At 66.7% G+C, this 13,503-nt stretch overlaps 1 protein-coding gene across 1 annotated transcript in view; it reads left to right on the top strand.

The window, feature by feature from the left end:
- Window positions 1–204: 204 nt before the first annotated feature.
- MEGF6 (multiple EGF like domains 6) overlaps window positions 205–13,503 on the top strand; it is a 31,118-nt gene continuing 17,819 nt past the window's right edge. Inside the window, exons 1-6 of the mRNA XM_053920389.1 lie at window positions 205–523; window positions 3,252–3,374; window positions 10,704–10,829; window positions 11,583–11,705; window positions 12,894–13,016; window positions 13,337–13,474. Coding sequence (XP_053776364.1) covers window positions 355–523; window positions 3,252–3,374; window positions 10,704–10,829; window positions 11,583–11,705; window positions 12,894–13,016; window positions 13,337–13,474 — 802 coding nt within the window. The 5' untranslated portion in view covers window positions 205–354. The remainder of the gene's footprint in view (window positions 524–3,251; window positions 3,375–10,703; window positions 10,830–11,582; window positions 11,706–12,893; window positions 13,017–13,336; window positions 13,475–13,503) is intronic.

The following is a 13,503-nucleotide window of genomic DNA, read 5'->3' as shown; positions in this document are numbered from 1 at the left end:
CGGTGTACAGTAGAGGAACTCCGCCGCGGAATGCGCCCGGCGGCTGCGGGGGGCGGGCCATTCCCTTGAGGGGCGGGGTCGTGCGGAGGGCGGGCCCGGGGGCGGGCCCTGCGGTCCGTGGATTTGGCCTTTACCTGCGAGGGGCGGAGGGAAAGCTGAGAACTTAAAGGAGAGGGCAGGACCGCTGGGCGGGAACGGCTCCCGGCCGCGGCTCTCAGCACAGCCCAGCACAGCCCAGCACAGCCCAGCACAGTCCTGCGGCGGCCGCCTGTGCGTGCCCACCGGGGCCGGGCCGGGAGTGGGAGTGGAAGCCCGCCGCCCGCCGCCGGCGGGGCGCAGCGCGGTCGGTCCGCCATGGAGGCGTCCTGGAGCCGCAGCCGTCTGGCCGCGCTCTGGTGCCTCGGGCTTCTGGGGGGCTTGGCGCGCGTCGCAGGCACGCACTATCGCTACCTCTGGAGGGGCTGCTACCCGTGCCACCTGGGTCAGGTCGGCTACCCCCCGAGCGCCGGTGACGGGAGAGCAGGTGGGAGCCGGTGGGCTCTGCGAGGGAGGCGAGACTGGGTGTCTTTTTCCTCTTTTTAAACTCTGCGCCGGGTGCTGACAGCCTGGAGGCTGCGGGGGTGGGGTGGGGGTCAGTGCCCAGGGGTGCCCCAGTCAGACATCCTCGTTGCCTCCTGGGTTGGCTGTGGGGGCTGCTGGGGGCAGGCTGGCCGCTGGACCAGAGGGAAGCAAAACCTTCCCTGGCCTTTGCTGGCCGGCACCAGCAGCTCTGGGGGTCAAGCCAGAGAGAGGCCTGGGCCCCCGGGGTGGATCTCCCATTCCGGGGTCCTCAGATCCTGGGCCCCTTGGGGGCCATGTGTGGATGTGGCAGGTGCTGCCCTTTCTTCCTTCCCCCACCCCCAAGCTTCGGGCACGGGGTCCGCTGGGAGGACCCCAGCAGTCCCTGGGAAGTGGATACACCCTGCCCTCTCGCTGGAGTTCAAGTCTGGTTGGTGCCCGTGCAGGGAGCTCCTGGGGACTTGGAGCCAGGAATCCGGGTGGGGGTGTGGGGCTGGGCTCCCAGTGAATCGTCACCTGGGTCCCTCCCGGCAGCAGGCCCTTCCAGGTCCCCCGTGTGTCTGTGTGCAGCGGCACCTGGGCTCCGTGGAGACTGTCCTTGTTCAGCTGTCCCCCGGGCCAGTCCCTGCCCCTCGCCCTGCCGCAGGCATGTAGAGCCCTGAGCTGCAGGCCCTCAACTCTGGCAAACTCTTCTGTCTCTCCTGGCTTTGTCACTGAGCCAGCTGGGGCCCAGGCTCGGTCCCCATGAGGTCCGCAAGGCCAGGCCAGTGCTGTCACTCCGCCATGGGTGGCACTGAATGTCACGAGACTGCATAGCATCCAGACTGGGGGGCGGGGGGTGTGGGGCAGGGCTTTGGAGAGTCAGGAGGCCCTGCTCAGAGGTCTGCTTGGGCTTGCAGAGGGGAGAGGGGGCGGGCCCTTGGACGGTGGGGTGTGCTCTCTGGGGCTGAGAGCCTGTGTCAGGTTTGGGGGAAAGCGGGACCAGAGGACCCCTGGGTGGAGCTCCGGCAGGGTTCCAAGGGCTCGGCCTTCCTGCAAGTCTGGCGGGGGCTTCAGAGTGGGCTGGGTGTGGGTGGTTTCTATCGGGGCAGCTGGTTCAACCCTGGCTGTGTGGGCCTGGTCCAGGAGCTCGTGCAATGGGGTGACCCCACAGGCCCCCAACAGCCTCAGGATGGGCTCCCGGAGACACCACTGTGTATCAGCAGACACCTCAGGGCCTGCCAGCTCCCTGGGGACCCAGCCCAGCGTCCGCACAGAGAGGCCACCCTGTTTCAGTGGGTGTGGCATGCTTAGGGGTTGCCAAAGCCCCGGTCACATGTCTCAGCTGAGGGCAGCGAAGGACCACGGGCATGTCCCTGCGAAGCCCTGGCCCAAGCTGTTCCTTGGGGCATGGCAGCTGCGCCTGGGGGGACAGGGCAGAGTGGGCTTGCTCTGGGCGGGGCGCTGTCCCTGGACGGGGTGGGTTTCCTCCCACGTCTCGGGGAAGCACGGGACGGGAGGGGCCTGGGGCCATGCTGTGGCGGGGACCGAGCCTCACTCTGTGTTGCCAGGAGGGCACAGCGTCTGCTGCAGTTTCAGAGTCCAAGGTGCCAGTGCCAGGTGGGGGCCCCGCCACTTGGGGCGTCCCAGGGCTCACCTTGCACAGTGAGGGCGAGCCTGTGGGGTGGGACCCAGGGCAGTGCAGCTTCCCGGGTCCCGGGGGGGCAGCCGTCCCCCAGAGGGACAGCAGATGCCCCTATGTTCTGACTCAGCTCCGTGGTCTGACCCCTGACTCGGGGCGGACAGGGCTCCAGAGACCACAGCGACAGGCTCTGTGTCCAGCTCCCGCGGCTGCTGTGACAGAGGGCCGCCATAGCCCTGGTCCAGCCCCTTAGAGTCCTGGAGGTCAGGACTCCACAATGGGCCAGACCCGGGGGGAGGGGTGTGGGCAGGTGGACCCCTCCTGGTGGCCCCCAGAGAGAACCTCGGCCTTTCCTGGCTCCCAGTCTGTGGCTGGCGGCCCCTTCCTCCATCTGCAAAGACAGCAGGAGCCTCTTCCCATCTTTTTCTCTGACTCCCCTGCTGTCCCCGGGTGAGGACCACTCAGCGGCACTGGCCCGCCTGGACCTGCAGCAGGATAACCCCCACCCCCAGCTGTGGCGTCAGCCCGCCTGCAGGGCCCCGATGCCATTTTGGATTGCTATGGGCCTCTTTGGGGACGTGACTTAGCTGAGCACAGTCTCCTTAAAGACCGCAGAGCCTGTGGCCCCTCAGGTCCCAGCCACGGCCCGTCACAGGGCCAGGAGCTGAGGGCCATTGGGGCCGACCGAGAGCACACATTTTGCCACCGCATGGCCCCCATTGGGGGGGCGGGCTTCAGGTGACTCGATCCTGCCTTGCTTTTCTATAAAGGGGCCTGGATCCCACTAGCACAGCTGGGGTCCCCTGGGCTGTCCTCAACTGTCCCTCCTCTCCGAAGTAGCCTCGGCGTGCAGGAAGGACTTGGGGGTCTCCCCAGGGTGGACATGGCTTGCGCATGGAGCAGAGGGTCCTGGAGGTCCCCAGCAGAGCCCCTGGGGTTTGGGTCCCAGCACCTAGGCCTGGGGCGCTCTCCTCTGGGAGGGGCCTGGGCTGGGAGCCTGGGGCAGCGCAGAGCGGGTGGGCGGCCTGGGTGGGGGCGGACTGTGAACCCTCAACCCTGTGTCCCCGCCCAGACGTGGACGAGTGCCAGATGCACAACGGCGGCTGCCACCACAGCTGCGTGAACACGCCCGGCTCCTACATCTGCGAGTGCAGGCCCGGCTTCCGGCTCCACGCGGATGGCAGGACCTGCCTGGGTAAGTGCCTCCCGGGCCCAGGGCCACCTCCCTGCCCGGGTGCCTGGCCTCGGCTGTCCCCCACCCTCCTGGGCACGTCCAGCTGCCTGCGGGAAGCCACAGGGCCCCAGCCTGGCCTGTTGGGGACCTTCCAGCCCCACTCCCCTGAGAGAGCGGAGGCTGAGTCAGGTGGAGAGAACAGGTCCCGAGGGCCCCACTCCTGTGTCAAGATGACCCTGTGACCTCCGGCCTGGGACCATCGGCAGCCACACCTGAATCTGGCTGGGAGGCCCAGGTCTCTCCCCTGGCGGAGCAAGGCTGCCTTGACTTGGGGAAGAGCCTCGGGCTGCTATCCTATCAAGAGCCTCCAAACTCGGGGTGGCCAGCCAGGGGCAGGGCAGCGTGAGGGCACTCTTGGTCTGCAGAGCTGGGCTTCCCAGCCCCAAGGAGCCTGGGGGTCAGGCTTTGGCCGGAGGAGCAGTGGGGTCCTGGAGCAGTGGATCCTGGCCCTCCATTCTTCTCTTGGCTCCTTGTACCTTGGGGAACGGCCGGTGGTGGGGCCAGGCTGCAGCCTGCCTGTTCGGGAGGGTGACAAGGGAGAGAAGGGCGAGAAGGAGACAGGGCCCCAGGCAACCGCTGACGGGGAGGGGCTGGAGGCCAGGAGCCTGGTGTGGAGCAGTCAGGGCCCCCCGAACCCCTGCGGCTGGCTCTGGACACAGGTGCCAGGGGCACAGGGCTGGCCCCTTCTTGCCTGCAAGGCCCCATGGAGGTTGTTCCCAGGGGGCTGGGGGCGGGGTGCCCTTTCTTTCCACCCTGGAGCCCCAGAGTGTGCCGGCGGGGCTCCGAGCGCCTGCTCCCTGCATGTCTGGCTGCTATGTGTCAGGCGACCTGCCAGCCCCGGGGGGGGGCCCCCCTCCCCACACTCTCACATGTCCAGGCTGCTGCTGGGGGGCGAGGCCGCTGCCCCATAAAATGTCTCTGGTTCGGAAAGTGGAAACAGATGCAGGAATGTCGTGTGGGCTGCAGACACAGTGACGGGTGTGGGGCGGCCCCCAGCTGCTGCCCGGGGGGTGGGAGGGAGGCTTCTGGGAGCCTGTGACCGCTGTTCTTTGGCCTCAGGGGCCCCAGGTCTCCCTGGACGTCCTTCCCACCCTCTTCCTCCGGGGCAGGTTCTCCTTGGGCTTGGTGGGCACCCACTGCCCCCTCCCTGCCATGGCTCCCCCACAAGAGGCCTGGGTCTGGGACACACCTCCTGTCTCCCCGGTCCCCCATCTGTGCTGATGTGGCCTTCATGGGACACTGATGGGGGTGGTGATGGGTGGGCAGCATGCGAAGGGGCAGGTGCCCCTTGGGACTCTGGAGGGACATGGCTTTGGGAAGGGGGGCCCCCAGCCCGTCAGCTCCACCGCTACACTGGAGCACCTCCCAGTAGCCTTGCTGCGGAGCCCCCGCCCGGGGGCCCCGCAGGTCTCTGTTCTCCGTGCTGGGTCATTTGAAAGGGTCTTCTCAGTCTGATGCCAGGGCCCCTGGGTCTGGTTGGCACAGGCTGGCCTGGGGCTGCTGGGACCTCACCCCCCAGCTCTGGGCACCCAGACTGAGTGGGTGTGCCCCAGGGCCCCAGTGCTCCGCAGCCCTCTGGGCGCTGGTTTCCAGCTCCTGGCCACTCCGGGACAGTGGCTTCTCCCAGAGCTGGAAGTGCTTCCCTGAAGCCTAGGTCTGTCGCTTCCTCTCATGACTGCAATCCCCTGCAGGAAGTATACGCCATGCCTGCACCCCACACCCCACACCTCCCACCCTCACCCACACCCCTGACCCCCCCCCCACACACACACATGCACACATGCACCCAGGCACACCCCACGTACCCCTGGCTGTCAGCAGGTTCCCTGAGTCTGGAATCCCTGGGAGCTGGCACGTCGACCGTGTCAGGCCTTCCCCGGGTCTCCCAGAGGTGTCTGGGATCTGTGTGGGTTTTCTTGGCCTGGGTCCACAGGGAGCTGTCCTCCCTGTGGGGCCTGAGCTTTGCCGAGAAGCTTCTGGAGTGGAAAGGGGTTCTCCTGGGGCAGAGCAGGAAACCTTTGCTCTGGGGGCACCTGCCCTCCTTGCTCATGGGCCATCCCGGCTGCCGGGGGACCGGCCTGGCCGCGGTAGGCCTGGCATGCCAGCCTGGAGCCAGAGGTGGACGAGCACTCAGCTTGCCCATAGTGGCTTCCAGATGGGACCCAGTGGAGGACGGTTCGGCAGTGCCAGGCTACTTGGCTCTCCGAGAGCTCCCAGAGGGTGGGCTGGACTCCCTGCCTCAGAGCTGTGGGACCCCCCTTCTCCTCCAGGACCCCACTGTGCAGAGAGCCAGTGGTCTGAGCCCAGGCTGCCTGAGGGCCTCGGTGGGCTTTTATGGGGAGAATCAGTGTAGGGCCTGGGCCGTCCTCTGCCCTCCCCCACTCCCCAGGGCAGCTGTGGGCAGTCTGCACAGCTGGAGCACAGCTGCTCTGGACCCCTCCCCTGGGGCCTGCTGGCGACCTCTGGGGTGGGGAGGTGCTGTGAGCACCCTGGGACTCTTTTGTGGGCAGGCAGTGGGACCCGGCTCTCCACCCCTTGAAAAAAGATGACAGGGATGCTGGGGGTGGGGGGAAGGCACTCTCAGGGTGGTGCTGCCGCCTCGTGGGGCCCTGAGGAATCTGGGGAGCCCCTAGGGGACGCAGTGCTTTGGGGGGGCCTTGAAACACTCTTGGTCAAACTGCGCCCCCAGGCAAGGTAAGGACAGGAAATGCACAGCCCCCATGCACCCCTCCCTTGCAAAAGAGATAAAGCATAAAGCCTTCATTTCTTAAAAAGTGAGAAATCGCAGCAAGGATTTTGCCATTGGCCCTGATGCTTTGAGAGGCAGCCAGGCCCTGAGGCCCCTGAGGCCCCTGAGCACCTGGTGTTCAGCCCTGGCCAGCCTGGTCACCAGGGAAGCAGAAGCGGCGGGTGTCTTAGGGTGCTCCATTGCCAGGGTGCATTACTGGGCCTGTCTCCCCAGGCTCTGGGGAGGGAGGCACAGGGCCTTGTGAGGCCCAGGGCTGGTTCGTCCTGCTTCTCACCCTCGGGGGCTCCGAGTCAGCCCCTTCCTTCCCCAACATGGAAAGGGGAGTGGGGCAGCGGGGAGGGTGACCAGTAGTCTCTCTCCGTGCAAATGACCGAGGAGACCAGCTCCCAGGGCCTTCAACAGTTTGTGCTGGGAAGCCTCTGTGCGGCTGGGCATGCAGAGCCAGCAGGACTCCTGCCCAGCGGTCTCTTCTGGACCTGGCCTTGGACGTGGGTGCTGCTCCACATGGCCCAGGGTGAGCCACACACCTGGGGCGGTCTGAGGGGCCACCATGTCACTGGCTTAGCCAGCAGAGGGTCCCTCTAGGGGAGGTGCCCAGGCCTGTCACTTGGAAGAGGTGGCTCTGTGTCTTCCTCCCAAGGTCTCAGGCCCATTGGACCTTTGGGAAGGATGCTGTGGGAAGATTCTGCTGGCATCGTGCACCCCCCAAGTGGCCTGGCTGCCCCTCCTTCCTCCCCTGTGTCCCTTCTTCCTAGCCAGGTGGGCCCTCCTGTGCCCACAGCTCCCAGCCCCTGCCCTCCCTCGGGACTCAGGTATGCAGTGTGGCCTCAGGGCAGACGCTCCACACCCCACCCGGGCAGGGTTTCCCCCAGTGGGGACGATGCAGTGAGGGGATGAACCAGGCCTCCAGCCTGCCCTTCTCTCTGCCCCCTGGGGAGGGGCCTGGCCCTCTGAGAGGCTGCTGCTGGCAGGTGTGGGGCGGTGACAGAGCGCAGGCAGCAGGGATGGGGTGACTGCAAGGTTTGTCTGCAAAACTCATGCCTGCAAAGCCACAGATGCAGTCCTGGGGGTGCTCTGTGAGCCCCCTGAACCCAAACTAGGCTGCAGTCGCACGGCCCCCCACCTCCCCACCCCCGGTCTGAATGGCAGGTGGGCAGACAGCCCCTACTCCCAAGACCAGGACCCCGGAAGCACGAGCTGTCTTGGGGGCTTCGCCTCTGGGACTGAGGAGCCGGGGCCGGCTGGCAAGCGTGCGGTCTGTAGTGTTGGGGCCCCGGCACCCAGGCTCCTGGCCTGGAAATGTGGGTGCAGATGGCCGTTCACACGGCTACAGGTGAATTATGCCCCTGTGTAGTGCTGGGGCCCCGTGCAGGGGTGCGGGATAGGGCAGGACGCACAAGGCTGAGCAGTAGGTGGCCCATGAGCTGTCTGGGGGTGAAGCCCAGGTGAGTTTGTCCTCCTGGCCGAGCTGCCGGGTCACCCCTTCCTGTCCTGCCATCCTGGCCCTGTCCCCAAAAGAGGGCTTCCTAGAAGGAAGCGCTGTGGAGGCCGCTGACCACATATTGGGTGAGGCTGTTAGGATCCAGAAACCAAGCCAGGCTGAGGGCGGTAATTACGAAACCCTGGGAAGCCGGCCCCGAACCACCAGCTGGTTGGGGGCTGGAGCAGAGGGAGCCGAGGGGCTCGCCCGCTGACGACAGGCCTGTCCCCCCAAGTGCCCCCGCCCCCGCCCCGGCCAGCCTGCTGCAGCACAGCCCCTTCGCTGACCAGCTCGGGCTGGCCGATGTGCCAGGCCTGGGGCCAGGGCCTTGCCAGCAGAGCTGCCCTGGAGGCGGGCCATCCCAGCCCCCACCTGCCGCTGGCTGCACGGCACTCTGGGGCACCTGATACTGCATTCCAACCCAAAGCCACGGCCAGGCCTCAGGTGCTGACACCTGCACCCCCAATAGCAGACAACCATTGGCAGAGACAGAGTGGGCCCCCCACCTTGTGGGACCCTTGTCTTCCAGACGTCTGGTTTTCTGCTCCGGTGAGGTCCGGTTCCTTTGCCCATCTCAAGGCTTCACACCTGAGGCTCCTGAGTAGGGAGGCCACTGCTGGCAGAAGGAGGAATTGCAGCCCAGCTCTCTTAGAACCTTGCAATCCCCTGGCTGAAGCCCCGGTGCCAGAACCGGGGAGTGAGGGCGGGTCAGTCAGCTCAGGATGCTGTAGCAAACACCACGGACTCGGGGCTTAAACAGCAGATGTTAGTTTCTCACCATCCTGGGGGCTGGCATTTCCAGGTCCAGGTGCCGGTCAGCTCAGTCCTGGTGAGGGCCGGCTCCCTGGCGGCCCCGCCGGCCAGGCCCTCACGCAGCAGAGAGGGAGATGGAGCTCTCGTGTCTCCTGTTGTGTCAGGTGGCACTGTGGCCTCATGCCACCTTAACGGCCTCCATGAAGGCTACCTCTGGATACGGTCATGTGGGGGCTTGAGTTTGGGGAGCACGAACACTCAGCCCACAAGGGGCTGTGAACCCTCTGACCTCCTGTCTTCTGCTGGGTCCTCAGCTTTGCATCAGGTCTGAGTGTGGTGTTGGTGTGCGGGACTGCCCAGGCAGGGGTCCCTAGGACTTGGGTGACTCAGGGGCCTGGAAATGTCCCCACCAGCTCTGGACATGGGTCACACAGCAGTGGGCCCCTCCCCGAGCAGCACAGCCCGGCGCCTGAGAAATGTGCCTGGTTCAGCTTTCTGGGGACCGGGCCCAGGCTGTACAAGGTGGCACTGGGCTCGGCTGCCTCCCGGGGACACCTGGAATGTTAGGATGCACACAGCAGAGCGGGAAGCGGGGGCCAGGGAGGGTGCAAGGTGGCACAGGGAGCCTGGTCCCCTGCCGCCCATGCCCACCTGCCTACGATTCCTCCCCTGTGAGCTCTGGTGGGCTCAGTGCTGGGCCGCCCGTGGGCCTGACCTGAGAGGCTTCTTTCCAGCCCTGCCACCACTGCTGGGGCCCTCCTGCAGGCTGAGGTGCCAGCCTAGCTGGCCCCCTGCCCGGGGCTCCAGGCCCCTGTGTCTGTGAGCCCTCCTGCCCTGCCAGGGAGGAGTCTGGTTCCCATTACGAGTCCTGAGCAGGGCTGGGGTTGTGAGCACAGACCGAGCCCATGGGGGGCAAGACTGGCTCGGGCCGTGCTGGGAAACCCCTGGTGTGACGGAGGTGGCCAAAGCAGAGCTGTCTCAGGTGACAGCAGGTCTTTGGAGGTCAGGGCAGAGTCGGGGGCAGGTGGGCGAGGAGACGGTGGCCACCCTGCTTGCCTCAGTTCTGCCCAGGCCTCGTGGTGCCTCTGCTGCTTCTCCCCGGCACGTGCTGGTGCCAGGTGTGATGCCAGGTGTGGTCAGGAGACAAGGCCTTTCCAGCCGCCCCTGGCACCTTCCTCCTCACCCACTCGCCGCACGTGGGGAAACAGGGCAGTGTCTTGCAGGCTGTGTTTGGCTTTTTCCAGACATACTTGCTTTGAAGGAAGCTTTGCTTTTGGCCGACAGCGTGGCTGCGGCCTCTCCCGAGCCCCGGGGCCACTCAAGTGCTCCGTGTGCGGGTGCCGTGCTGTGCCCAGCTCCCCTGGCCTCGGAGCCCTGCCCCCCAGTGCCAGGCCTGTGCTCCTGGCTCTCAAGCTCACCCCAGGGTCCGATGATGGCGCAGGGGCATCTTGGGGTGAGGCCCCGCCCCTGGCGGTCCCACTGCTGCAGGGACAGGACTTAGGTCTGCTCCACGCCAGGCCTGCCGGGACCGCATTCCTGTGGTTTTGCTCCCGAGTTCTGGGCCAACGCCTACCCTAACCATGAGGCCACTACCAGAGCTTTATGGGACTGCCAGAGGCCTGGTGCCCACCCTGGGCACCTGGCCTCGCTCAACACCTCCTCCCCAAGCACAGCCCGGCCCCTCCACCCCCTTCAGGGGCGCACACGGCCGGTCCGACCAGGCAGAACTCACCCTGTGGGCTCCTGCGAATGCATGCCTGTGCTCCTGCTGTCCTGTGACTGGAACTCGGGCCCCTGGCTCTGTGGCCTCACCTAGCTCTGTTGCATGGTTGCTGGGAGCCGTGGGGACTGGGTGAGGTGAGGTTTCGGTTGGCCCAGTCTGGGTGGGCAGGAGGTGCTGGGGACTAGGCCTGTGGGCCACAGTGGCTATCCATGGAAACCCCATGCCTGCCCTGACGACCAGAATAGTGGAACATCTGGGCCTCTACCACCCCTTGCTGACCTGCCACCTCCTCCAGGAAGCCTCCTAGCCTGCTCTGCCTCTGAGCCTGGGAAACGCCGGCTGTCAGCGGGGTTCTGGGTGGTGCCCGGTTTCCACCAAGAGGCTGTCTGCTTTGCGGCCCCTCTGCGCCCAGTCGTCGGGTGGGCGGGGGTTGGAGGCTCCACAGCTGGACTGTGGGCCTGCACCCCTGGTGCCTGGGGGTACCAGACAGGAAGTGTGCCCCTCTTGAAGCCCCCCCACTCCTGGGGTGGAGGTGGGCAGGTGACCCTGCTCCGGGGCTGAGTGGGCTCCTCTCTGCATCCCCAGCCATGCCCTCCTGTGCTGTGGGCAATGGGGGCTGCCAGCACAACTGCGTGCAGCTCACCGTGACCCAGCACCGCTGCCAGTGCCGGCCCACGTTCCAGCTCCAGGAGGATGGCAGGCGCTGTGTCCGTGAGTGTGCGCCACCCTGGGGTGGAGGGGGCTGGGCTCCCCGCCAGTCTGTCCCACACCCCCCCACAGCCCCACCAGGAGCCCTGGCGCCTGGGCCCGGGTGCAGGCAGGAAGCGCTGCCCAGCTCAGCCTCTGGGGCGGGAAGGGGGCCTGGCCCTGCTGCTGGGTGCTCGAGGATTGCACACCTGTGGGGGCAAGATGCTCAGGGTGGGAGCATCCTGCATGGTGTTCAGTCTGAGACCCCCCTGGGCCCGACTCCTGGGTGGAGGAGGCGGGCCAGGCCCCATCTGGCACCTTGTCCTCATTTCTCGGGCTGCCTGTCAAAAACTGGGGGCTTTGCTGATGGAGCGGGGTCAGGGGTGCCCCTGCAATGTGGAAATGGGGGGCAGGGTGAAGCAGGTGCTGAGACAGTGCCCCCTCCCCCGGCCTCTTGGGTGCCAGGCCAGGAGTGGGTATGGATGAGCCTGAGGGGCCAGGCCCGCCATGGGTGCGGGGTGGCACGGGACCAAGGGACTAAGGGAGCTGCCTACACACCAGCTCCAACGGGGAGAAGAGGCTTGCGTGGAGCTGTCTTGTCTGGGGCTTCTCGGGTGCTCCCGCATATGAGGGGAGGGAGACCCACTGGCCCCCTGGCACGCTGGAGCAGGGAGGGGCGCGGAGCCCCGGGGCAGGACCCTTGAGTCTTCAGGAGTCCCCCCACCTCCCACCCTTATCTCTTCGCTTTGCCTCCACCCCTCCTGGCCGTGACCTCAGGCAGAAACCCGTGTGCGGACCGGAACGGCGGCTGCATGCACTTGTGCCGGGCACTTCGGGGCCTCGCCCACTGCGAGTGCCATGCCGGCTACCGGCTGGCAGCCGACCGCAAGACCTGCGAAGGTAGGACGCCCTTCCCCAGGGCGGCCCCACCCAAGGGCCACTTGCAGAGGGACCCGGTCCCGCTGGACCAGCCTGGCTGCGTCCTGCTGCACCTGGCCTTGCGGGTGCAGAGCTGGCCTGGGGCTCCTGTCTGCTGCGGGGCCGTGGGCGTGGGCGTGGGGGTGGGGGACAGGGACACACTGAAGGGGCCGCATCCAAGCTCAGCCTCGTTTGAGCCGCAGCTGGCAGGCTTCGGGCCGAGTGTGTGTTCTTAAGTATTTCTGGTGTCACCTAAGCAAGACCTGGCCGGTAGGGAAACAAGAGGAATCGGGGAAGCACCGCCCTGAGCCCGTGACAGCTCGCCAGCTGGCCCCAGCTATCTTGGTTTTGTTAATGTGCTGGGCACCACTTTCAAGAGCATGCCCCACCCCCCAGGTGGCAGGGGCCCCACCGGGCACTGTGCAGGGTTGGCTACTCACCTGTCCCAGGACTTCCGGGTGTCCCCACCCCTCCCTGTGACTCGCAGCTCTGCAGAAGCAGCCGTGGGGTGGGGGTTCTGTGCACACCCTCAGGTGACTGTCTGAAGACAGGGCACAGGGGTGGTTCTGCGCAGCACCCACCCCAGGGAGGGGCGTCTCAGGAATCTTTGCCAGTGTCGCTCTGGATGCAGGTGGCTTGGAGGGCTCAGCAGGAGGCAGGGATGAGTCAGCTTCTTCATCTGGAGGAACTGTGGGGGCGTGGCCAAAGCAGCAGTGGGCCCCTGGGACACAGGTCCTGGGGGCCGGCGCTGATAACCACACGGTGTCAGTGGTGGGCACCTGTCCCTGCTGGCCCCAGAGGCAGTGTGGACGGGCCCCTCCTGGCCAGGCCCTGGACATGGGGCTTGGTGGAGTGGGGTGGGCATGGCCGAAGGCTCCGAGAGGTGGAGCACCTTGCCCGGTGCCACTGGCAGGGCCTTCAGTGCAAGCTGGTGGGCTCCAAAGCCCGGACTGTGCCATGCCCGCCCACCCCGAGAGAGCTTGGTGAAAACCAGGTGCACAGAGGGGCTGGCTGGGCCTGGGGCTGCAGAGCGGGGTTGGGGGGCAGGAGAGGGTGGGGGGTGTGGCCCCTCCCGGCACAAGGATCCCCTCCACACGGAGGCCCTGCCCCTGGGGGTGTACCTCCCAGGCCAGCGGCCCAGAGCCCTCCCTCTTGGTCTCTCCCGTCCAGATGTGGACGAGTGTGCGGCGGGGCTGGCCCAGTGTGCCCATGGCTGCCTCAACACTCGAGGGTCCTTTAAGTGCGTGTGCCACGCGGGCTACGAGCTGGGGGCTGACAGTCGGCAATGCTACAGTGAGTGGCCCCGGGCGATGGGCACGGGCACGCCAGGGCGTAGCGGTGACGGGGGTGGCAGGTTGGCTTCCAGGCCCCCAGCTACTGGCTTGCTTTGGCTGAGCCTCCCTGTCAATCAGCGGCCCTGCTGAGTGTGAGTGTGGGAGGGGGCGGAGGGCAGGGTGTTCCAGGGCCCAGCCTGCCCCAGGCCTCCAGGCCACCTGTTTCCCAGCAGAGTGGCCCCAGGGGCCGCAGGCTGGCTGCCGGCTGGGGCAGGCCATGATGGGTGGGGCGTGTCACCCAGACCCAGTCCCATGTCCCGGGGGTGGGTCTCGTCTCAGGGATCGAGCTGGAGATTGTGAACAGTTGTGAGGCCGACAATGGTGGCTGCTCGCACGGCTGCAGCCACAGCAGCGAGGGGCCGCTGTGCACCTGTCCCCGTGGTTACGGGCTGGACGAGGACCAGAAGACCTGCATCGGTGTGCACTGGCCCCCCACGCCCCTACCC

This window comes from Desmodus rotundus, chromosome 3 (assembly GCF_022682495.2).
Source record: "Desmodus rotundus isolate HL8 chromosome 3, HLdesRot8A.1, whole genome shotgun sequence".
NCBI classification, from domain to species: Eukaryota; Metazoa; Chordata; class Mammalia; order Chiroptera; family Phyllostomidae; genus Desmodus; species Desmodus rotundus.
This window is presented reverse-complemented; position numbering and strand designations above follow the sequence as displayed.